Source organism: Chelonia mydas, chromosome 3, assembly GCF_015237465.2.
Source record: "Chelonia mydas isolate rCheMyd1 chromosome 3, rCheMyd1.pri.v2, whole genome shotgun sequence".
Lineage (NCBI taxonomy): Eukaryota > Metazoa > Chordata > Testudines > Cheloniidae > Chelonia > Chelonia mydas.
In genome coordinates, this window is record NC_057851.1 from 200,810,530 (window position 1) to 200,834,096 (window position 23,567).

The window sequence follows — 23,567 nt, forward strand, 5'->3', positions numbered from 1 at the left end:
AAGCCTGTGGCTCTGGCTGGGCTAGCTAAAGGACGGCTCCTAACAGACGAGGGGCCTGGTGCTAGGGATGCTGGGTCTGAGGGACCCGTTCAGTGCTCAGAGGAGGAGCCTGGAGCTCCTGCCCCAAGGAGGGCTTTCCCTCTCAGAGTAGTGGGTGTGCTTGGCTCCAGCTTTGCCCTGCTACAGATCACTCCCGCTGGCACCTCTGCTTCAAGGGGTGTTTATTTGCTCTCTGTTTAGCACACGTGGCAGCACCGGGTGCTCTGCAGCCTTGCCGTGGCTTCTCCTCTTGGAGCCTGCTGACCTGCGGTTCTAGCAGCTCTTGGCTGTTTGTGAAACTCTCGTCCATGGATGTCTTGGACTGAGATAGGGCAGAACAGAGAGGGGGCCACAGGCCCAGCAAAGGTGTGGGGCCCACCATGGGGCTCAGCTCAGCTACCTTGGGGCCAGAACCAGCTGCTCCTGAGGGAGAGGCAAGAAGCCCCCAGTGGCAGTGACAGGATAACCTGCCCAGAGGGCAAATTAACGCCACATCGGCTAAGCTTGGCCTGCACTACACAGCGGTACCCCGTCCGCACCCTGCTGAGAACAGGCAGGAGAGTTGTCCCCATGCTAACCACGGTGCAGAGACCAATGGAGAGCAGCACAAACCGAGTTCAGCATCATGGCAGCCAACACCACTGCTCACGTCTGCTCGGACATGGGACTACACTGTACAGCAGGCCAGGCCAGTGTGACCACCCGACCCCCTTAAACAGGGTCTAGATCCCTTCCAAAGCTTTTGGATTGTAAAGGATCCTTATGATTTTGACTCCAGCTTAGTTATCCTAAGCCAGCTAAGTGCCAATCCTTTTTCAAATCCTGCTAAGCTCCTAGTGTCACCACTATCTTGTGGCAATGAGTTCCACACACCAACTGTGTTTTGTGTGAGTCTTGCCTTTGCTCAGCTGTGAATTTGCCACCTTTCAGTTTCAATGACTGTCCCCTTGTTGTTGTGTTACAGGAGCTGGTGAACAGCCACGCCCACCTGCCCACCCTTCTCTGTGCCCTTCAGTACTTTTTGTCCCTTTGCCACGTCCCCTCTAATCCATCTCCTCTCTAGAGTAAACAAACCTTATGTGTATAAGGCAGCACCTAGATGCCCCAGATGCCACTGTGCTAGGCTCTGTACATGTGGTAAGAAACATTTGGTAAGGCCCTGCTCCAAAGAGCTTGACAGGCATAATAAGAATGTATTTGCCCTATGCTAGGGCCTGGGAACAGTGAGCTGTTCAAAATGGAAGCACCAGGCCGGATCAGCGCGTGGGCCCAGAGTCCCGTGTCTCACACCAGCCAGGAGCAGCCAATTCAGAGGTGAGTCCATGAAACCCCATAAAGGACAATCGGGGGATAACCTGTGCAGAGGAATGTATCCCACAGCCCATGCAGTCAGGGGCAGAGGCCGTTCCTGAAGCACTACGGTTTCTGTCCCACTCCAAGCCTGTCTCCTATACCCGAATGGCCCCATCCCTTGGAATGGGAGGTTACTCCTTTGCAGACCAGCTTTTTCCTTTCATCAGGGTGGCAATTGCTGCTTTCCACTTTCACTTCTCCCTGTATCACGAGATCATCTCTGTGTCTTTCACTGATCTAGAATCTGTCCTATTCCCCCGCTCACTAATCAGGCACACTTTGCAGTCTCCACTTTCAGAAGTTTTTCCAGGCCTCTAATAATTTTTCATGCCCATCTCCAAATCCCTGCTATTTCTGCTCTAGGGTTTTCTCACCAGGGTGCCCCACACTGCGCGCAGCACCACAGATGACCACACGCCACGGATTTATATACTGCCAATAGAATGACTTGCCATTCCATTCCTCTGCATTTCAGAGAATTTCATTCCGCGGCTGACAATGCTGCCCCGGTCTCTTTCCCAGGTGGTTCCAGGTAATTCAGAACCCAGGCAGGTGGAGGAGTCGGTCAGATGATTCTCTCCAAGTGCATTACCTTGGATTTGTCAGCATTGAATATTGTTACCACTACGTAGCCCATTCTCCTAGCTTGGCTGGGACCCTAGGAGTTCCCTCATAGTTCTCTCTCTGGGCTTGACAAAGCTAAACATGATCCAATGGCTCAAAGTTGAAGCTGGACAAATTCAGACCAGAAGTAAGATGTAAATTTTTAACAGGGAGAGTAATTAACCAGTAGAACAATTTACTCGGGGTCGTGGTGGATTCTCCATCACTGGAAATTTTCAGATCAAGATCAGACATTTTTCTGAAAGCTCTGCTCTAGGAATTATTTTGGGGAAGTCTTATGGCCTGTGCTATACAGGACAGACTAGATCATCACAATGGTCCTTTCTGGCCTTGGAATCTATGAACGTTCTGTGCAGAAGCCATGCTGGTTAGTCCCACATAGCTAACATTTATCGAGAAATTAGCTCATTCTACTTTTAATTATAATTTCAGCCTAGTCAGCTGAGCCTGAAGTGCAGGCCCTGGTCTGTCCTTTGCAGGATCATTCCTGTAGCCTTTGTGACAAGAGAAAATGTACCTATCTTCCAGCCCTCCAGTGCAGTAGCTAATTTCAGTGGGTGGTGGTAATCCAGCCACTAAGGGCCTGGGTTTAGGGAGACTCCTCTGCACAAATTACCCCCAGAGGATTTCACGGACTCTCCATTCTTGGCCGCTGGTAGGGATGGCCCCTGGGTTAGCTGGGCCCCTACCCTGCATGTTTTGGCTAGCCACTGTATTCTCAAGCTCCTCTAAAGCTCTTGGCAGCACCACCTGATACCAGAGGCTTACTGCTCTTTAATATCAGTATGATCCAGCATCTTTCCTTCTGACCCCTCAATCCCTGATACAGCAGCTCCAAGGTGGGAATTTCCACAACAGCCTCAGCCATGAATACTTCAGCGAAGAAATCCTTTTGCTTCTCAGCAGCCTCCTCCTGTTCTGTATTTGCTCCCTTTGACTCCAGGTGGTCCAGCGGACCCACCACTTCCCTCACACAATTCCTGCTTGTGATCTGCTTACATACCGCAGGTTTATTTTTAATACTTTTGGGCACTTGCTTGTCAGATTCCACCTTAGCCAGCTTGGTTCCTCAAGTTTTGTCTGATGTAGTGCATGCTCCTTCCTACTGACTTCACTCCTTTCTGAAGGGTCTCTTTGGCCTGAGTAACCTCTTAAACCAGCCATTTAGCCAGACGGGTTTACTTCTCGCTCTCCCTTTGCTGTTCTGAAGTACACCTGCCCTCCAAGACTGTCATTGCTTCCTTCAGTAGAATCCAAATCTATGGGGCTTGGGGCTTCTTTATTTTTGTCTCTACTGCCTCTTTGAGCAGCTTCCTCGTCCTTTACATTCCCATCCTATTTGTAGTGTCAATGTGCCAGGTTTGGGTGACTGTCCTCCCCTGCGTGGTGGCATTTTGGTCGCTATAACAGAGTTCATCTACTCTCCCTTCTTGAGCCAACTGCAGTGTGCTACTCGGGATTCTCCCCTGGCGTGCTTTGGAGCTACCTGCCCAAGAAGCAATCACTGAAGTGAACTGCTTCTCTGAACGCGGTCCTGTGATGCCATCTGACCAGGTGCTATGTGGGAAGTCTCCCATTATTATTGTTGCATTACATGGAGTGGCCTCTTTGATCTCCCTCAGTACCGCACACTCCCAATCCCTTTCCAGGAGGCTGATGGTAACAAACTCTATTGTTAGACCTGTATTCTTCAGATGTGGAGTATGTCTGTACACCAGCTGTGCTGTGTGGTCCCTGGCACTCAGAAATGCCACCCATTAGGGTCCACTGAACCTTTCCGTTCTGGCACTACTCCTCCCCCTCCCTGCAGAGGTGGGTCCTACCCAGCTCACACTTGTCCATGGATGTTGGTTGTTCCACCCTGTGCCAACACACCTCCAAGCTCCTCTTGCCTGGCTAGGAATTCTAATTTCCCTAGGCTGGGCCTTTGCTTCTCACTGTAGGGGTGGGGTGGGATTACTTTTGACTGTATGCCTATTCTTAACTCCTGGGCCTGCCAGTTCGATAATAACAGCATTTCTCTGTGTGACCTCAACCTGGCCCTGACCCGAAGCCCCCGGCCTAGCCAGCCCTGTGTGTGGAGCGAAAAGCATTTCAAAGAAGGCTCTGTCAGAGGCCCTTGGTCCAGGCATTCTTCGTAGTGATTGAAATATAGCTTCCAGGACCTCTCCCTCCCTCTATGCTCCCTAGGGAAAACACCCAACAGTTCTCCCAGTCTCCCCATGTGCAGTGATCAAAATCCCCTATGGAAGCTCCCAGCTCCAATCCCAGTCCCTGGAGCAACCTTTTCGGTCCATGAGGATTGATCAGCCTCCACCGTTTCTGCTGGAAGGTGGGTCCTATCTAAGAGGATATACCCTCCATCGCACCTACATCCCCTACCGCCACGGGACTGACTGCAGGGCCAAGAGGATGGGGAATGGCCGTCACGCTCTGCAACGGCCCTTCGTCACCTCTGGAATAGTTTCAGCTCTCGCTGCTCCTCCAGTTCAGCAGCTCTGGCCTCAAGATGCTGCCCCTGGGCTCTGAGGTCAATGGGCTGTTTGCATTGGCTGCAAATGAACCCCCACGTGTCCTTGGCCCGGGCATCCTGGGGTGGGTGTCCTGGCAGATGATGGGGGATCAGGTTATCTTTCCTTAAGTGGAGGGCCAGGATTTCAGTGGTATATCTCATCCACAGGATATTTGAGTACTTCACTAACAGCCAGTCTAGCAGCCTGCCCCCCACTGCCATCTCCCCAGTGCTCACTCCAGCAGTTGGCTCTCTGCCCTCCCACGGGACAGTGACAGGGAAAACCACGGTTGGCTACCCACGTCCAATTTGCTGTGGTGCCAGGCAGCCCCTCTGGCTGGAGCTGAGAGAAGCGGCCGCTGGTGCATAGCTCTGTGTGCGGAACCAGCGTGGGCTCTGCGTGCTGGGGCAGACCCCTCCCCACGCTGCACAGGAGAGCTCAGTCAGGCTGGTGCCCAGAGAGACGGGAGGGAGCAGGACCAGTGTTTTCTGACCTCCAAAGGCCCTTCACAATAACAGGGGGGCAGATAAACCCTTGGAGCAAAGCGTCAGGGTTTGTAAAATGGAGGCCTGCTATATACAGGGGTCTCCCTCCTCAGGAAGTGCCACGAGTCCCTTCCAGAAAGTCCCACAAGGCAGCTGCGTGTGGGGGGCTCACGAACCCTGCAGCGCCCTGTCTCTAGCCTAGCTGAGCCCCTTTGTGAGATGTTACCCAGCATCCTGCAGCGAGGGAGGCTGGACCGCTGGAGCTGAGGAGATGCCAGCTAGGAAGAGGGTGGAGCAAGCCCACCTCAGAGTGGCTGCTTTGATATTCCCCTGGGGAAGCCAGTGGTGGGATGGGAGGGGACATGGGTGAGCTGGAGATACAAACTCTTTGCTGGGGCCCCTGCTCTAGCAGAGACAGAAGCAGCTCACATTCCTCACGCTCCACACACACAGCCAGAAGGGAGCATTGTGAGCATCTCACCTGACCTCCAGTAGAACGCAGGTCCCAGAACCTCACCCAGTGACACCTGAACCCAGCCCGGCCTTCTGGCTGGGCTAGAGCCGAGCTTTTAGAAAGACATCCAGTCTCAACTGAAAGACTCCTAGTGGTGAAGGAACCACTGCATCCCTTGGTGAACTGGTCCAGTGGGTAATTATCCTCAATGTTGAAAATGTCCACCTTACTTCCACTCTGAATTTGCCTCAGTTTCCAGCCACTGGATCTTGTTCTGCCTTTGCTTTCCAAACTCTGACTCATCTGCTGTTCCCGTGAGGGATTCAGTCACTAGGAATGCAGAGGGCAGAGTATCTGATGACTGGGACTTGCCTATCATGCAAAGGATGTTGCAAGGCATTTAGACAGAGTTGTAGCTAGTGCTGGGGAGGAGTCTGGTCTTGGCACATAGTGATACAGTGACAGCAGGAAGTGAAGGTACATTTAAATTGCTAGGAATAAAACTTTCAGATCTATGCACAGAGGGAGCTTCAGCATCTCCGTGCACTGAGGAGACGATGGTATGAAGAGGGGGGTTATTTTTATGTGTGGATGGGACAGACAGCCTCTCCAGCAGGGCCGAGGCGGGCTCCACCCTAATCCAAGTGCCGAGAGGGGACACGACAAAGGGACACGACGTGCAGAAGGGCAAAGAGAAGGGCAGGCATGGCTATTCATCCACTCCGTAACACAACAATAAGGGGACAGTTATGAAACTGAAAGGTGGCAATTCACAATTGAGCAAAGGCAAGAGGTTTTCACACAACACACACTTGGCATGTGGAACTCACTGCCACAAGAGATCAATGATTCTTCCTTGGTGTTAAGGCCAGAAGAGACTAGATTATGTAGCCTGACCTCCTGTACTACACAAGCCAGAGAATTTCATCCAGTGAACCCTGTATTGAGCCCAGTCACTTGTGTTTGACTTCCAGAAAAGCGTCCCCTCTAGATTTCAAGACAGCAGGAGATGGAGAATGCACCAGTGCCCTGGAGAGTTTATTCCAAGGGCTAATCACCCTCACCGGTAAAAATCTGGGCTTTACTTCGGATTTGAACTGGTTGGGCCTCAGCGTCCAGCCACTGGTTCTCGTTCTGCCTGTCGTGGCTAGACGAAAGAGCCCTTCAGCCCCTGGCATTTCCCCCCGAAGGTAATCTGCCGCAGCCATGTCCCCTCTCAGCCTCTTTCAGGAGAAACTGAACAGCTTGAGCTCTGTCAGTCTCTCACTGGGAGGCATTTTCTCCAGCAGACCAGCCCTCAAATCCGATTTATGGCTCTTCTCTGCCCCCCCTCCAATTTTTCAGTTGAGGCCAAATGCTTAGCAGTATTCAGTGAAGGACTGGGTATTTATCTGGCTACTGAGCTATTCAGAGATACAGCAGTGGGGAGTTAAAGACAGGATTGGGCAGGGATACACCCGCCTGCCTCAGGGCATGAGCCAGCCTCCAGCTAACAGGGTCAGGAGGAAACGGCCTTTGGTTAGCCCACTGCTACTGCTGGAGGGTTTCTTCCAGCCTGCTGTGGGGCAGCCAGCACTAGCTCTCATTGGAGGTGGGCCCTGGCTCCACCCTGAGCTGGCAATTGCCATGTGAATGGCACTGTTCCCACACAGTCAGTACTGAGGTACCCTCACACCACCTCCCCCCACCACACTACAACATTCCTGCTTGTAGCTCTGATCAGCCCTGCGTCAGTGCTTGGCCAAGCCTGAGCTCAGCCCCTCCGGCCTCTGGGAGCTGCCCCCGGTTGTGTATCTGCTGGGGGAGCTCATTCCCAGTCCTGCTGCGTGGTCTCTTACAGTCCATTGGGGAGTGACCTGCCCGCAGCAGCAGCAGGCTGTGACTCGGAACCGAGACTGAACCTCAGTGACTGCAGACACAGGCAGAGGGAGGCAGCCGAGTGCCGCAGCTAGGCCCCAGGACCAGGAGTCAGGAGAGCTTGGGTTTGTTCCCTTGTGTGATCATGGACAACTCCTTTAGGGCAACACTTTCCAGAGCGGCCCCTCACTCGGGATGCCCAGCCTGAGGTAGCCCAGGCCTAATTGCCCAGAGGTGCTCCCACTGATGGGAGTGCTCAGCACCTCTGGAAACCAGAGCCTGCCCTGAGCCACCTACTGGGGGCCCCACTTTGGGAAACGTGACCATGGGCTGTCCGAGCCCCCGTCCCCCCATCTGTTCAAGGGGCTCGCTCACTCACTCCCCTTTGCATTTAAGTATTGCTGTGCTCAGGTGCATCTCCCCCACCACACTGTGACGCCTGCCCCACACAGACACACAGGCCCCACACACTCCCCTCCTCCTGGAAATGTGTTGGGAAAGCTGGAGTGGGCCAGGGCTGGGCAGCTGCAGCACACCCAGGCCCAAGGAAGGAGTGGGCTTGCTTCACCCAGTGTCGGTCCAAGTACCGGCAGAGCTGGGGGGCCTGGCCTGTGTCGCATGGAAAGAAGCACAGGGCAGCAGTTCAGGTCTGGCTGCCTTTAATCGGAGGTAAGTTAGTTCACAGCATCGACGGGGAGCCCCAGTTCACGTCAGAGAGACGCGCCGCGGCAGAGGTGCTCCCCACGCCCAGTGCCAGAAGCAGGCCGCTGAATAACTCGGTGGCAGCTGGAGTGTACAGCCATGCAGGGGCCCAAGGCATGGTCGGAAGAGACGCAGGAGCAGGGGCTGGCTTACGGCTCTCTGGGGAAGCACTGGGAGCAGCCACCAAGGAGAGGCTTCCTCACAGTGTCCTGGCCCAGGCCTTGCTTCGGGCTGGAGCATGGTCATGTGGGCACTGGCCTGTGGGCTACCAGGGAGTGGGCTGGGCGCCCAGTACCACTCAGCAGGGGCTCCTCTGCACTCAGGGCAGGAAGGCAGCAGCTGCTGTGCATCTGGCATTAACAGGGCTCTGGCTCCCTGAGGTAAAGACACCCCCCACCCCTGCGCTGGATGCCAGGGCCTAGAGGGGCTGCCAGCAGCAAGGGTCGGCTTCCTCACAGGCCACATAGAGCCCTGCCCCACAATCCCTACTAGGGCACAGAGTGCCAGGGCTAACATTCCCTCTTGCAAGGCAACCCATCCTGGGCCACCGAGGCCTGGGGCAAGTGACCCGACACACTCAGAGCACAGAGCACCAGGCAAATGCCCCCCTGGCAAGGCAGCCCCCCACACTGCATCCCCTTGTGCAGAGGGTCCTAGGAGACCCCTTCTAGAGTGCTGCAGCCCTGCCAGCTCCCATGGCCCCTGCAACCTAGCTCTCTTCTCTATGCCCCTGCCATTGGACTGGGAGCCAGTCCTGCTGCCGGCTGCTTGGAGCCCTGTCTGAAGGGAGCTGTGGTCTCAGCACACTTCTCAGGTGCTCCCAGACAGACCCCTCTTCAGCATCAGCCCCTCTGTCTGCAGCAGGGGGGTAACCAACCTTTCCAGGGCCACAATCAGGGCCCCCCCTTCCCCGTAGCCTCCTCCTAAGTACAAGGCAGTGACCTGGGAGTCTGAATGCAGCTCCCAGCCCAGGTCCCTCAGGCCTGCCTGGGTCGAGGCTGCTCAGCTGCTGTCTGAGTATGAGCTGGGCTGGGAGAAGGAAGTGGGGACTCCCCAGTCCAAGTCCCATCTTGTGCCTCAGAAACATGCCCTGCTCTGTCTCCTCCCCCACTACCCTCTTACCTCCCTACAGCCAGCTCCCAGAACTGAGCCCCTCTCTCCCTCCGTCCCCCCGCATCCCCTCAGCCCTCCCTACTGCTCCTCCCAAAGCAATTCACCCTGCCGCAGGTGGAGCGCCCCCATCCCGTGTGGGCCTCCTGCTGTCCCACTCTGCTGGGAGCTCCGGCTGCGGCCTGCCTGCTCCCTTCCCTTGCTACTACGGCTACACAGGGCTCCAGCCTCTGCACCTTCATTCCCTGCTCCCTTCCTCTTAAAGGAGCAGCAGAGCACATGCTGCTTCACCCCACTCCCCGTCCCCCCCAAGCGGAGCTACGGGGGAAACGCAGGCTGGGTTGGAACTGGTTTCTCAGCGCCGTCACCCCAGGGGCATAAGGGAGCCCAGGCTGGACACCCTGCCCTACGGCCTCAGCAGAGGCCAGGACCGAACAAGCCACACGCAGCCGTGCTTCTCCCATGTCTGCATCCCGCAGCTCCTGCCTCTCCCAGGCCCTTCCGATGCTGCCCCCAACCCTGACGGGGAGTCTGGATCAACAGCCCCTGCTTGCAGGGCAGGACCCCTTGCCTTGGGCAGCCCTCTGCTCGCCTCAGCCTTGGCACCTGTTTCAATCCTCGCCCCAGCCAGAGCCCAGCGCTACCATCCTGTGAGTCAGAGCAGGGCCTCAGAGCCCACAGGGCAGAGCCACCCTTGCTCGCCCCAGTCTCTGGCCCAGCACGGCCTAGTGGTGCCAGACACAGGCCCATTCTAACATGATACAAGGCTACAGGGAACAAAGTGCCCACACACAGCCCAGCACAGATCCCCATGTGGCCCAGGCCTGCACACCCCAAACAGTACCCCCTAGCCTCCCTGTGCCCTGGCAGCTAGGGGAGAAGCTTGGCAGGCTCGGGGCGTGTGCGTGTTACAGAGCAGTCTGTGGGAAGATGGGGGAGTGTGCATGGGGGGGAGGTGAGCTCCTTTGGGCGTGTGGTGCACACCCAGGAAGCGAGGACACTTTCCATCAGCAGGCCAGGCCCCAGTGACACAAGGACAGAAGCAGAGGTCGGGGGCCAGAGGGATCCCTGCAGTGGCCCTGCCCTGGCCAGAGGGAGCAGGCAGCTCCATGCAGATTCTTCCTGCTCTCTTGCTGGCTGACAGACTACTGCGGCTGAGCCCCCTGCAGCCAGGTGCTCCTCTGCAGGTGCCGTGGCGCCCCTCGCGTGCTGGGAAGGTAGGCTGGGGACTGGCGTGGAGTCCTTGCCGAGGAAAGCAGGAGCGGTGGAAGGAGGGATGGTGCGGAGGAAAAGTCGGAAGGTACAACACATACATCCAGGTGATTGTAGTGGAAGGGAAAGAGGGAGTCTCAGGAGGCATTTAAGCCTAGTGCACAGAGAGGAGAAAGACATCATTTACAAGGCCATAGTGAGGATGGAGGTAACCCTGGAGGGTAGGCGGGGGCTGTGCCCCAGCCCGGGCAGAGCCAGAACACACGGCTGCCCTGCAGCTGGGCACTGGCCATTCCTAGGGGAGCAGGAAGACTCAGCCAGGGGCCTGAAATGCGTGGAGTTAAAGGGGGTGAGTGGGCAGAGCTGCGGCAGGCAGGACAGAGGCTCCTTGTGTGCGGACACAGAGGCCTGGGAAGGTTTGAGAGGCCCTGGAGGCTGGCTCCAGATCGGGCCCAGTCAGCTCTTACGCCCTCCCTGGTGTTCAGTGCCTAACAAGCAGTGCCTCCATCCTCCTCCTCTCCGTTCCTGGCTGGCTTGCGGGGCTGCAGCCACAGTTTCACTGGCTCTGTAGCTAGGCAGGACTGGGGTTGCTAATGAAATACCGGCAGAGCCCCCTGCCCCCTCTCCTGCGGAGCGTTCAAGTCCCTGCAGGCCTAGTGCTGGTTAGAAAGGGCCCACATGCAGCACGTCCCTTGGGAGCTCTCGGTGCTACCTTCCTGCCCAAACCACTGCAGGGCAAACCTGCTGCCATGGGGAGCTGCTCTGGGGAGGGCAGGACAGCAGTTCATGGACAGAGGTCTCTGGCACTTGAGGGCCTTCTCTGCCCATTGACTTGACCACTGGAAGCTACACAACCTTTGGCCCCAGGGGGTTCGACAGGCAGGACTGGGGGTTCGCACGAGGGGATGGGTAGCTAGTATCAGAGCCACAAGTGGAACTTCTGAATCCTCCAGATCAGAGCAGGGAGCAACTGCCCATGAGGGACAAGATCCTAAGTTAACTGAATCCATCTACCCCTGGGAAGGGCATGTAGCCAAGGGGCAGAGCTACTGCAGAGCAGAGCAGCGGGGGAGCCAGCCGGGCAGCCAGGCCCGCAGGCAGCAGAGCTGTGGGGAATGGGAAATGCACTGAGCCACCAGGCTGTGACTCCCACCTCCCTCCTCAGGCTCAGCCCCAACTGGGGCAGCTGTGAGCTGCAGCCCTCCCTGGAGCTACATTTGGCCTCATTCCATGGCTTGCCAAGCCAGGCAAGAGAAGTACTGGTAGGCCTCCCTGGCTCAGGACACGACAGCCGGCACCGCCTTCCCCCAGCTAGGGCAGCAGCTTGGGCTGGGATGTGGCATAGCCTGGGCCTCTAGGAAGGGCGTGATCTGGGGCAGCCCCTCAGGGAAAGAGCTCCCAACCCACCACCAGAACAAAGCAGATCAAAAGGGCACCATAGTGCAGACACAGCATGGGAGGAACCACGCAGGGAAAGGCAAGCCAGGAGATCAGTGGTAGGGGATTCTGGACCCAGAGCCCGGCAGCCCCCAATGCACCCTCTCTGGGGGATGACAGGCCCCTTCAGAGACCTATCCAGGTGGGACAGTCCTCCAGTCCCTCCCCTGGCAGGCAGGGAGACAGCTGTCCTGGCCTCCTCCCTCCATAGAGCAGCAGGCTGCGTGCATTCCCTGGGAGAAGGAGCTGCACCGCAGCCTGGAGAGGAGACCACCACCATCCTCTGGAAGGAGAACCCCACCTCTGCTGCCCCTGAAGGATAGACCCTCTTCCCCCGCTCCCAGCCTGTGGGCTCCTCGCCAGTCCTATTCGCAGCCGTCGGGGGCTCCCTGCCAGCTCTGCTCCCAGCCCCGGGACTCCCCACATTGCCTGTAGAGGTTACTCCACTTGGGTACAATCCACAATCAAGAGAGCGAGAGGCATGGTGCTGCCTGGCCGTCATGGCAAGGGAGGTGAGAAGTGGGGATGGAGGAGAGGCTCATGCAGGGTGTGCGTGTGGGGTGGAGTTAGTGAGCTGATGGAGGAGGTGGGGGTGTGTGTTAATGTAGCCAGGGTCACAGCAGTCAGGAGTTGCCTAGCCTAGGCCAAGCCCATCCCCCACCATGCGCCGTGCCCTCATCCTTTAGCTCGGATATGCCCAGAAACTAGCTACAGTGCCACAGCTCCCCCAAGCCAGAACACACACCCTCTCCCTAGCACCACGTGCCCCACACTCTCCCCACTGCCCTTCATGAGTCTGACCCTGTGCTCTGCACCCCAAGCTAGACTCACATGCCCACTCCTCTGGCCAGGAGGCTGGTGCCCCTTTGAGCAATGGAAACAGAAAGGCTGCCTCCTTTCAGAGCAAGCCTGCCCTGGCCTCCAGAGCCGGATGGAAGCCACCACCAGGGTCACGCGCAGTCTCTTTTGGAGACACTCCTGCCCTCCCTGCCTGGCCTCTGCTCCCACTGAGCCCTAACTCCCGACCCCTCCCTTAGACTGACGCCACTAGGGGGCAGTGTATCATAAGGGGGCACACGCTGGGAGGGGATGTATGGCTTTCAGCCTCCTGGGGCAGTAGTGAGGGTAGGGAGTTGCCTGCAGCTATAACCCACTAACCACTCCCCAGTCACACACACATGCACACACCCCCTCCCACCCCCCAGCAGGGTGCTCTCAGGTTGCTGCCCACCCCAGGGCACAGGAGCTGTCTGCCAGGCTCCCTCAGGAATCCCACTCAGGGCTGGCAGTCCATGTGCGATGCAGACATAGCCAGGAGGGTGTTAAAGGGGATGCCAAGTCTGGGTTAGGGGCAAGCCAGGGCTGCTTCGTTCTGGACATTTCCAACGGCAGGCTCAGCAGCCCCTCAGAGCAGGAGTCTCCCCTCGGAGCGACTGCCAGGCGCTCCTCTACCTGGCCCGGCTGGCTAATGGCGAGAGAGGGCAGGGCAAGGTGCAGGGAATGAATGAGGCAGGCAGGGATGCCAGGACAGGCCATCAGCTCCTGAGACTGCAGGGGGCAGCACTGCGGCCAGGGCCCCTGGGCAAGTGCTGCCCCCTGCCTCTCCCGGCTGGCCTAGGCAGTTCTTGATGGTGGACTTGTACTTACCCCGGTCCACTGCACGCCCATACTCACTTCCTCGCTACCGTCTGTGGCGCTCTCATACTTGACACTGCCCCCCAGACTGTCGCGGCTCCTCCTCCTCTCCGCGCTGGCTCCCTCCTTCAGAATCTCCACCACCTTGGTCTGGTTAATGGGGTCAATGCCCTGCAGAGGGGTCAGCACAAGAGGATGCATGTCAGGGCTGGCCCCTCGCTGCTACTGAGAGCCAGTGCCACCATCTGCCCCAGAACGTGGCACGGCCCATCCCCCTGCCCCCATCTCCAGGGCCAGAACACTCTCGGGGGGCTGGGCCCGAAGGAGGCAGCGCAAAGCCAACCACACACAGCAGGGAAGGGACAGCCCAAGAGAGACTTGCTGCAGGCAGAGGAGAGAGAAGGGCGTCCCCTCCACCTAGCTCACCACACTGAATGGGCCGGCTAGAGCATTACACACAGGCCGGACAGAGCCTGGCTGGAGGGCTCTGGCCAGCAGAATGACCGGACAGCTGACAGTCCCACCAGCCATCACCTACACTCCTCTGCAGCTAGCAGCCTGGTGTCCCTCCTGAGCAGCCCTTTGGGAATGACCTCGTGGAAGGTCCAGCCGCTCCCGCTCAGCAGCTGTTTTGCTGATGTGTTCAGCTCCGAGGGGCACTAGTGCCCTTTGCCGAAGCCATGCCAGCCAGGCTATCATCTCACATTCAGCCAGGGGCTTCAGCGTTCTATTTATTAACCCTCCATCCCGCTCCACTGGTACGAGCCATGCTTCCAGCTCTGCAGTTCCCAGGATCTCTGCTGGAGCCCTTCTAAACAGACCAGTGCACATTCTGCTACCTCCCAGCCCCCAGCAGTCACCCATTCGTGAGCCGCTCAGTCACTCCGCTCACCCAGCCCTCGGCTGCACTGCCAGGCCTGGGACCTTGCATGTCCAACGGTCAGTTTGATCTCTTCATGCCTCTGTCTCGGAAAATTCCCCTCTCCCCAGCAACCTCTGTGGTGCAGATGAATGGCTCCCAAGCTACCGGCCAGTCTAACAGATCTGTGGCAGGAGCATTTCCCGAATTCCAGCTCCTTGCTGTACCACAGACACCCCTGAACGTCTCTCCCAAGCCCCAGCCCCAGCCCCAGGGGGAGCCAATGGGACTGCATGGATTTAAACCCACCGGGCCTAGGGAGCCTGGCCGGGGGTAGGCATCACAGGGCCCCACTCCAAGAGATCCTGTTGCCACTCTGAGGGGATGTGCCAGCGAGCAACCCCTCCCCCGCCCCTCAGCTCCATCCCACTGCCCAGGTTGCCAGGGCATCCCAGGGGTTACCTGCCGCCGAGACTGCACTGCACATGCCTCCAGCGTCTCTGCTGCCTCCAGCTTGCCCTGGCGCCTGTACAAAGCGCCTAGGTTCCGCAGGGTGGTGGTCACCGTGGGGCTGGGGGCGAGAGAAAATGTGAGGCTCAGGCAGCAGCCATCTATCCCCCCAGCGGCTCCTGGCTGGCACCCCTTCCTCTGCTGTGGCTGGGGCCCCTGCCACGCTGGGAAGACTCAGCTCTGTGGCAGTCCCTGAGAGCGTTCCAGGGGAGAGCCATAGCTGGGCTGGTCCGCTCTGGCAGACTGGTGTGGGAGAGCAGGGGAATGGAGCCACCAGGCGCCTGGCCAGGCCTTCTGGGATGGGCCACGCTGCACAGGAGGGCCCAGCCATCAGCTCTCCCTGAAGGCATTGTGAACACACAGGCGTTACACGCCCCTGAGGAGCACCTGTGGCCCTCACAGCCGCTCTGGCCAACTGGCAGAGGGCACCCCATACATAGCTCAGCCTGACACTCATTGCCCCAACTCACTGTCATCACACTACGTCTCTAAAGTGTCAGGTAAGATAGCATGTGTCAGCTGGTGACATGCTGGCCCAGAAAATCATCGAGTGACTATGGATGGGGTGGGCACAGAGTTAGGGACACCTGCTGGAAATAGGTTCTTCACGTGTGTTTGAGAGGCGGCTCCTATGTCCAGCCTGCCCTGGAGAGAGGAATGTGGATTCCCCTGTCCGACTGGCTTGGTTACGGAGACACACGGGGGCAGAGGGAATGTCTTTTACTGGACCAACTTCTGTTGGTGAGACAGCCAAGATCTGCAGCAACATGGCACACTCTTTGGATCCTCACAGGCAGAGGACAATCAAAGTAAATTTACATACAGGATAAAGTAATCAAGCTAAAGAGGCCAACCCTTGACATGTGCTGGAGAGGGCGGGGCAGCCAGCATGATGCAAGGAAAGCACTGCAGGGGCTATTACTGCGATGGGGGCTTGGCGGGGCAGCACCTTGGCTCCAGAGGGGCTGCTTGCCAAGGCTGATGCCATGGTCCCCTAGCTCCCCGAGCCCCGCCTTACCTGCTGACTTTGCAGGCTTTATACCAGCTGCCGTACTCTGCATAGGGGTCACCGTCTCTCTGTTTGCTCTGCAAGGGAAGGAGAAGAGAGGTTAGCTAGAGTAGCCCCATGGCACCTGCCTCAGGCCCCCAGAACAGCCCCACCCCATGCTGGACTGAGCCCTACCCTGATTGCTGTGGCCAGCAGCAGCTCAGCATTTAAACATCCCACTTTCCATCCCTGCCCCCCAATTCTATGGGGCCCCCCAGAGGACCTCTACATCCAGCCTGAGCTCCCTAGAGCCGACCTGAGCCATCCCAGTCCCCATCCCTAGAGCCCATCCTCCTGCTGGGGCATGGCACTTTGGCACTTTCCTGCCCCACCCTGGGGGTGGACCTGCCAGCCCAGCCACTGGTCACGGAGATTTTCACAAGCACAGTGGCTGGTTTCCACGCCAGCCCGCGTGGGGCCAGCAATGCTGGGGCTGAAACGGACCTAAGCCCAGGGCAGATGGCTCTGAGCACCATGGGTGGCAGTGCCACAACCAAGGCTGGGGTAGCAGCAATGCTGTGTGCACCGCCCTGGGTACATGTTCCAGGCAGGGGGAGAGGGCACTGCCCTCTGACCCCACAGTCACCGGGGCACAAAGGCAGGGCTTAGTTCGTGCCAGGCCTGAGCCCCATGATCTCTAGGCTTGGCAGTTCACAGCCCCGGCACTGCTGGGTTTGCTGCATCAGTTAGGAATGTAAACAAATTGCTGGAGCCTCGGCACCTCTTTCATTACAAATTAAGCACTGCACAAAGGAGACAGCCAAGTGCCCAAACATTCAGAACTCAGTCCTTGGGCTGGTTTAAAGGGCCAGATCCTCACCCAGGGCCCGGAGCTAGGCTCGGAGGGTCCTGGCTACCAGAGGGTGGAGCGCCCAGGGAGGGCAGTGGGGCTCACAGCTCTGCACATCAGGCCCCTCCCATTTCAGAGTCTCACTCCAGTCTAGGTGGCTTCTCCAGGCCCCAGTGAGAGCATTTTGGCCTGAGTGAGCCCAGGGAACCTTCCCACAGGGCAGAGCCACTCCCTTTGGAGGAATTCCAGCCCCTGGGCCTGTCACTCCAAGCTCCAGGGCAGGCAGCCAGCGGGGACACTCAGACACGCCCTTTCTCTCCAGGCTGGCTTTCCTCGCCTAGCCAGAGGATCAGCCCAGGCTAACTCAGCCTTTCCAAGACCACAAGGGGAAGCACGTCAGCCATGTCAGATGTGGGGACAGTGAGAGGCTACACCCAGCCCTCCCTCTGCATGGGAGCCCAGGTGTGCCCTGCTGGGCATCTAGCTGCAGTTCCTCCTTCCTGCATGGCCAGTGAGAATAATGGGCTCTGGGGCTGGTGGAGCTAGAGCAGGTGCTGCCATCCCCCAGCACGACCACCTCGGCCACAGGATGGCACAGTTATGAGGTCAACAGCTAGACCGCCCCAGACAGAGAACGGGAGGCTAAACAACCCTAGCGGGTACAGGCCTCACCCCATCCATGGGGCCTGGGGCCAACCCTGCACACATACCATCAACCTGGAGCACACCACTCACCCCTTGGCAATGACAAAACACTGACTGCTTCAGCTTTCAACCATGGGTTGTGTTAGACCTTTGTCTGCTAGACTGAAGAGCCCATTGTGAAATATTCCTTCCCAATGTAAGTACTTATAGATTGTCTGCAAGTCACCCCTCAACCTTCTCTTTGTTAGACTCTAAGAGTTCAGTCTATTTAGCTTATCACTCTAAGGCAGGTTTTCTAATCCTTTAAACATTCTCGTGGTTCTTCTCTGACCCTTCTGCAATTTAGCAACAGCTTTCTTGAACCGTGGGCACCAGAACTGGACAGACTCCAGCAGCACTGACACCAGTGCCAAACAGAGAGGTAAAATAACCTCTCTACTCCTACTCGAGATTCCCGTGCATGCGTCCCAGGATCGCATTAGTGCTTTTGGCCACAGTGATGCAGTGGGAGCTGATGTTCAGCCAATCATCCACCATGACCCTCACATCTTTTTCAGTCACTGCTTGCCAGGGTAGAGACCCTCATCACGTAGGCATGGTCTACATTCCTTGTTCCTAGATGATACATTTACACTTGGCTGTATTGAACCACAGACTGTTTGCTTGGAGGCTTCAAGACCCCAGCAATGGAGTTTCTCTCGCTGACTGCCTGCTATTTCCAGTAAGGTCTATGTGCCGCCTCTTGATACAATAAAACACCGGGGGCTGGCCCACGCCAGCTGATTCAGGCTCCCACGGCTCAGGCTGAGGGAATATGAAATTGCAGTGTAGATGTTCGGGGGTGGGCTGCATTCCGGGCTCTGGTAGCATCCCAATTACAGCATGCTCACACAGCGGGAGACAAGGGCTGGGGCACAGACTCTGTGTATCTCCTCGTCCTGCCTTTAAACACCAGCTGATTCTCCAGCCAGGATATCTGCTGCAGCACCCCAGGATGGCATCACCACAGAGTTCCCTCCCAGCGCCCATATCATGGGGAAAGTGAGGCTATTCCTACCAGGGGGCATGTCCCAAACCGTGAGCCCAGGACCATTCCAGCTGCCACTGCCATGTCCAGTACCCTCCCTCCGCAGGGGGCACAGCTCCTGCCTTGGCCCTGCCCAATCCCCACATGTGCTCCCGCCACTGCCTGGACGCTAGTAAATCCACCCCACCCAGGCATTCAGCCCCATCGTGATGTTCGGTGAAATGGTAAGTACAGAGAAAGAAAGTGAAGCTCTGCCAAAATGGGTATGATGCTTTTTAATAGGAGAAAACAGACAGGCAACCAGGTATGGCAGGGGGAGGGTCTCCAGGCCTGGGAGGGAATGGGAGCAACATCCCTCAACCCAGGGGCTCGGCTAGTGCTACGCAGAACCAAGAGAGCACAGCTCAAGGGAACAGGGACCACCTGTGGGTTAGGCTAGCACACACGTCTCCCACTGGCCACAACACAGCTCTCGCCTTACACCCAGCCCACTGCTGCTAGCTTGTGGTGGGAGCCACAGTATGCCCTGGGGGACGGCTGGCACCAGCATCTCTGCACTGCAGAATGCCCAACACAAGAAGCCACCTCCATTAGAGTTCACCTGGAGGAGGTGGAGCAGGAGACAGAGCCCCCCACAGTCTCTATGCTTAGCAGTAGCCTGGAAATCATCTCAGCCCTGTACAGGGGAGAGAAGGCCCAGTCCTGGCCCGTGATAAGAGAGCACACCACTCAAACCCAGCTCCCAGAAAAGCTGGGTGCTGGAGCCACTCCTTCCCAGCTGGAGCTCAGAGCTGCTCTGGGCTAGGAGCAGGAAGGGGCAGTACAGGCATAAGAAGCCACCTTGCCCCCCACAGGCCAAGGCAATTTCAGGACCCTGGTGGAACCTCCTTGTGGCAGAGTCTTGTCCTGAGGTGGCAGCAGGAGAGCCATAGGGCCAGCTCATTTCTCTAGCTCGAAGTTAAAAGTGTAGGCGCCAGGCCAGAAGTTCATCTCTGGGACTGCGTGCGTATGGAGCTGCACAAGGCCGGGGAGGCAGGGCCCAGAGGTGGATAAGCAGATGTGAACCCTCAGGGCTCAGGCAGGGCTATGTTGGTGACTAAAGGCCTGAGTGGTCTACTAGCCCTGAGCTGCTGTCTCACCTCCAAGTCCCCCTGGTAAGGGAGCTGCTCCCATCTGTCAAAGCAACACTAAGGCCCACGGAGAGCAGAGGGACATGGGAGCTGCCTTTCTGAAAGAAGGGCCTTCCCCAGAACCTCCTGGCACACGCAAACAGGAAGGGTGCTGCAGACCCCTTTATATCCTGGCAGCTCCTCATCTCCGAACCTGTGAGCCAGGGCTCACAGCGTACCTGTCCATGGAGCTCTGGGTGCACAGGAAAAGCAACAGGACACGGAGCCACTCAGAGCAGCAATCCCACACACCAAGGCTAGCAGTGCAGGTAGGCCTCCACATAGCAACATACCCTGAAAGCAGCCGAGCAGCAAGCTCCACTGACAAGAGGTGGCCACATGTCATCTGTCAATCTCTAGAGATCTGCCCCTTAAACACGAGCAGCAGCATCTCTTCTCTGGGTGAGCCTCCAGCCAGCCAGCCCTCAGCCAGCCCTGGCAGAGCACTAACCCTGCACCATCTGGGCAGGTGGCACTGCAACCTCCAGAACCTCACCTGCACACGGAGGAGGGGGGACACAACAGTACCCTGGGGAGCTCTGCACAGCAGTGGCCTCAGCCTAGGTGACAAGGTAGCCAGGTGCAGAAGCCCTCTGGAGCAAGCCCAGTCACCCCAGTCAGAGGCCACAACGGAGTCAACAGAACTGTATGGGCAATGGCATCACAGGCAACTAACAGACCTAATGGGCTCAGCACTGTCACCTGACCTTCATCCATGGCTGGATCATCTCAAGACCCTGCACAGCGCTAGGACAGATGGGCAGGGATGGAAAAGTTGCAGCAGGCCTGGCCTCCAGGCAATGCCAAGGCTGCCTCACCACCACCTTTTCCATCACCTAGCTCCCAAGGCTGCTTCCAGGCAGGATGACATTCAGCACAGCCACCAGTGTCAAGGGTTGGCACCAGCCCTCCTTTCGGGAGACATTAACAAGCTCCAACAAGAGCTCCAAGCCCTACGTTTGATTTAGTCATCCACAAAAGGCCTCAGCTGGAGCCAAAGAGGCTCTCCCTCCTCCACAGCTAACTCCTCACTGCTCACAACTGGCACTCCGCTGGCACCCCCCACTGGAGGAGACCCCACGAATGCTATCGGGTGCTAGAAATTTTGCCTTGACAACTATCATGTCACTCCCTCCTCTTTCCCAGAGGCCTTGTCTAACCCAGGCTATCTGCACGGCCAGCTGACCTGGAACTGAGCATCGATGCAGTGGCTTACAATAAATGCTGGTATCAACCCAGCAGGCTCTTGGCAGCACGGCCCAGGGGCCACCACCCTGCTTAGGTGGAGCAGTGGGTGCAGGCAGCGCAGAGCACCCAAGGGGCGAGCTAGCTTAGAGCAGCAATGGAACTGCCACCATGATTCTTTACAGCTTGCGCGCTAGTCTCGGCAGTCCTGCCGCCCTGCAGCACCCCCTGCCCAGCACGGTGCTCTGCTTCTCAAGGGGCCCTCAGCATCCTACATGGACTACACTGGGAGGTGAAGAGATTGCAGCTTGGGGCACACAAAGGCCAAGAGAGAGACCTCTAGACTAGATTGCACTGTGCAGGATAGAAGCTGGGACAGCTCCCAGAAACAGGGTGGGATCTCAGAGGGGCCGAGCACCTGCTGTGTTCAGAGTTAGTTACTCAAGCCCTCAAACTCCAGCCTGGCCATCTAGACAACTACTCTGCCAATCCTGACTGCCGGCTCCCAGTCCAGGGTCCGCGCGCACAGACGAGAGACCTGAGAGAGGCCTCCCTGCTGCATTTGTACAGGGAGAGGGGTGAGAGAGGTGTGCTGGGGGCTCCTGCGTCTTGCCTGCTGCCTAAGAAGGGACACCTGCTCCGTATGTCTGTTTAGCTCAGTCCATCTCAGGAGTGCACCTCCCTCTCTCTCACAGCTGCTGGGGTCAATTCCCATTCGCCAGGGAGCCAGGGCTGCTGCCCCGAGGAAGGCAGCCTGGCTCCCAAGGCCCTGTGCTCTCTGGGGCTCTAGATGCTGGCATGGTTTGCGTTGCCCTCGCTCACAGCTGGACTGGAAGGACCAGGGTGCCGGGGAGAACTCTAGGTCCCATTCTGGCTCCAGGAGCACACTGCAGAAGGTTCTCTGGGGAGATGATGGAGGCAGCAGACTGCAGCCTCTTCCCAGTCCTGTCTGCCTCTCCTCTCAGGTTCTCTTTCTCCTGATCAGCCTTATGGGCTACCCCAGGAGTGAGCTGGGCTTTCGTGGCCCTTTGGGGCTGGAAGCTAAGTCTCTGGCACAGAAACACGCTGTCATTCCGCCATCTTCCTCTGTCCAGAGTATCCTAGGGAGAGCACTACAAGCAAACAGAAAACATGCAGGCACAGCGAGACACATAGCGGCCTCCCCCCTGCCAGAGCACAGCCCTCCTTCCCACACAGGCACAAGAGAGCAATTGCAGCACCCCCACCTCTGCCATGCCCCTGCCCAGCTGCAGCACCCTGCCTCCTTCCCTGTGCCTATGCCCTGCCCCAGCTGCCCCCCTGCTGGCTGTGACCAGCTGCAGCACCCGCTGCTCCAGAGGGGTTACAGAAAGCAGAGACTCCCCTCCTGCCCCTAGGGAAGAGAAGAGACTCCAGCTCCCAGGACAGGACCTTCCCCACCCCCGGCATACAAGCTGAGCCACTGGGCTGTCTCTACTGTCAGAGACTGTGCTGATCTGACCTCTTGCTCTCACCTTGCTCATCTCCTCTCTCTCCTCCGCGTGCATCCAGATCGGCTTGTGCTCATCTGTGGGGCAAACACAACAGAGTGCTGTTCACAATCTCGCTCCGGAGCGCCGCCCTGCCACACGCTGCAGCACCACACCCCACCTAGAAACCAGCCAGGATCCCGGGGGCACTGGCTTCAGAACGCACCTCTCCGGCTCTCTCCACAGGACCCTGCCTGTGGGGCCCTCCCCAACCGCAGCAGGGGCTGCATCCCTGCTCGTGGGCTGCTAATCCCTTGCTGGTTCCATAGTCACTGACCTGCTCTCCACACGTAAATGACCTTCCTCTTAGCCCTGGGGAAAGCCTCCAGCCACTCTGGGGCTCCTCTTATCCTGTATGGTTGAGGGAGAGGGGCAGGGCGGTGCCATGCGCAGGGATGGCAGCGCAAGGACAGCTGTTAGCCACAATGTACAGCGTCACTGAGCTCTGTAAGGTTTTTGGTTAGATCCCATGGTGCCAGCCCGGCAGGAGGAATGGGGGCCCTCTCCCTTCCCAGTCAGGTGGCTGAGAGCATTGAACTGCATGGAGACAAGCCCAGGCAGCGTGCAGAGCACAGCAGGCTTTGCAGGGACTCGCACTGCCAGCAGAGGGGACATTGCATAGAGCCAGTCCCACAACTGGAATGGGGAACAACTCCTCAGAGAGCTATGGCCAGGCTCCCCACTTCCCCCCCGCCCTTTCCAGCTGTACATACCATCCACAGAGCCAAACTCCTTCACATGGGCACGGGTGAGGATCTCCTTGTACAGCACCTCAGCATCCTTGTATTTGCCTTGTTTCAGGTAGCAGGAGGCCTGCAGCCAATAGAGAGAGTTTTTCAAGCCCCACTGGGCCACGTGAGACCATGAATACCCCCTAGTCAGCTCTCCCAGGCCCCCCAGTCAGCTCCCCCAGCTCTTCCCTCATACTGACCCAGATGCCACCCTATGCCCCCCAGACAGCCCCCACTCCTTGTAGACGCACCAAGTTGTTCTTGGTCTTGGCCACGTTGGGGTCGTCATGGCCCAGGCGGCTCTCATAGATCTCCAGTGCCCGGCGGTAGTAGTACTCCACCTCCTCGTACTTGCCCTGGTTCTGGCACAGTAGTGCCAGGTTGTTCAGCTGCTTGGCCACGTCTGGATGGTCTTTGCCTAGAACCTGGAGAAGCCAGAGAACGGAGGTCTCAGACAGCAGCCCCTTCAAGATCACTGCAGGCCCCATGGGGACACCATGGCTGCTCCTCCTTGGACTCCTGGGAACGCCCTACTCTACTGAGGGACACTCTAGCATGCCAGCCCTTGCCCAGCACTCCCTGAAGCTAAAAGGCAGGGAACAAGTAGACTCCAGCTGGTCCCTCAGTCGGCATGGCCTGTAGCCACATGGTGGCCAAATGCCAGGGAGATTCAG

General features: G+C 57.8%; 1 protein-coding gene across 20 annotated transcripts in view; it reads right to left on the bottom strand.

Moving 5' to 3' along the window:
- KLC4 (kinesin light chain 4) overlaps positions 1-23,567 on the bottom strand; it is a 50,908-nt gene that overhangs the window by 5,710 nt on the left and 21,631 nt on the right. For 7 of the 20 annotated variants that reach the window (XM_037896278.2, XM_037896281.2, XM_037896279.2 and 4 more), the window contains 6 exons: positions 23,145-23,318; positions 22,876-22,975; positions 22,148-22,200; positions 15,809-15,876; positions 14,743-14,851; positions 13,434-13,592 (listed from right to left, as the gene is read on the bottom strand). In XM_037896278.2, the coding sequence (XP_037752206.1) occupies positions 13,434-13,592; positions 14,743-14,851; positions 15,809-15,876; positions 22,148-22,200; positions 22,876-22,975; positions 23,145-23,318 (663 nt within the window). Of the gene's footprint in view, positions 1-7,967; positions 10,504-13,433; positions 13,593-14,742; positions 14,852-15,808; positions 15,877-18,560; positions 21,767-22,147; positions 22,201-22,875; positions 22,976-23,144; positions 23,319-23,567 lie in introns of those variants that run through there. The other 13 variants (XM_037896285.2, XM_043544165.1, XM_043544167.1 and 10 more) reach the window with 4 other exon arrangements.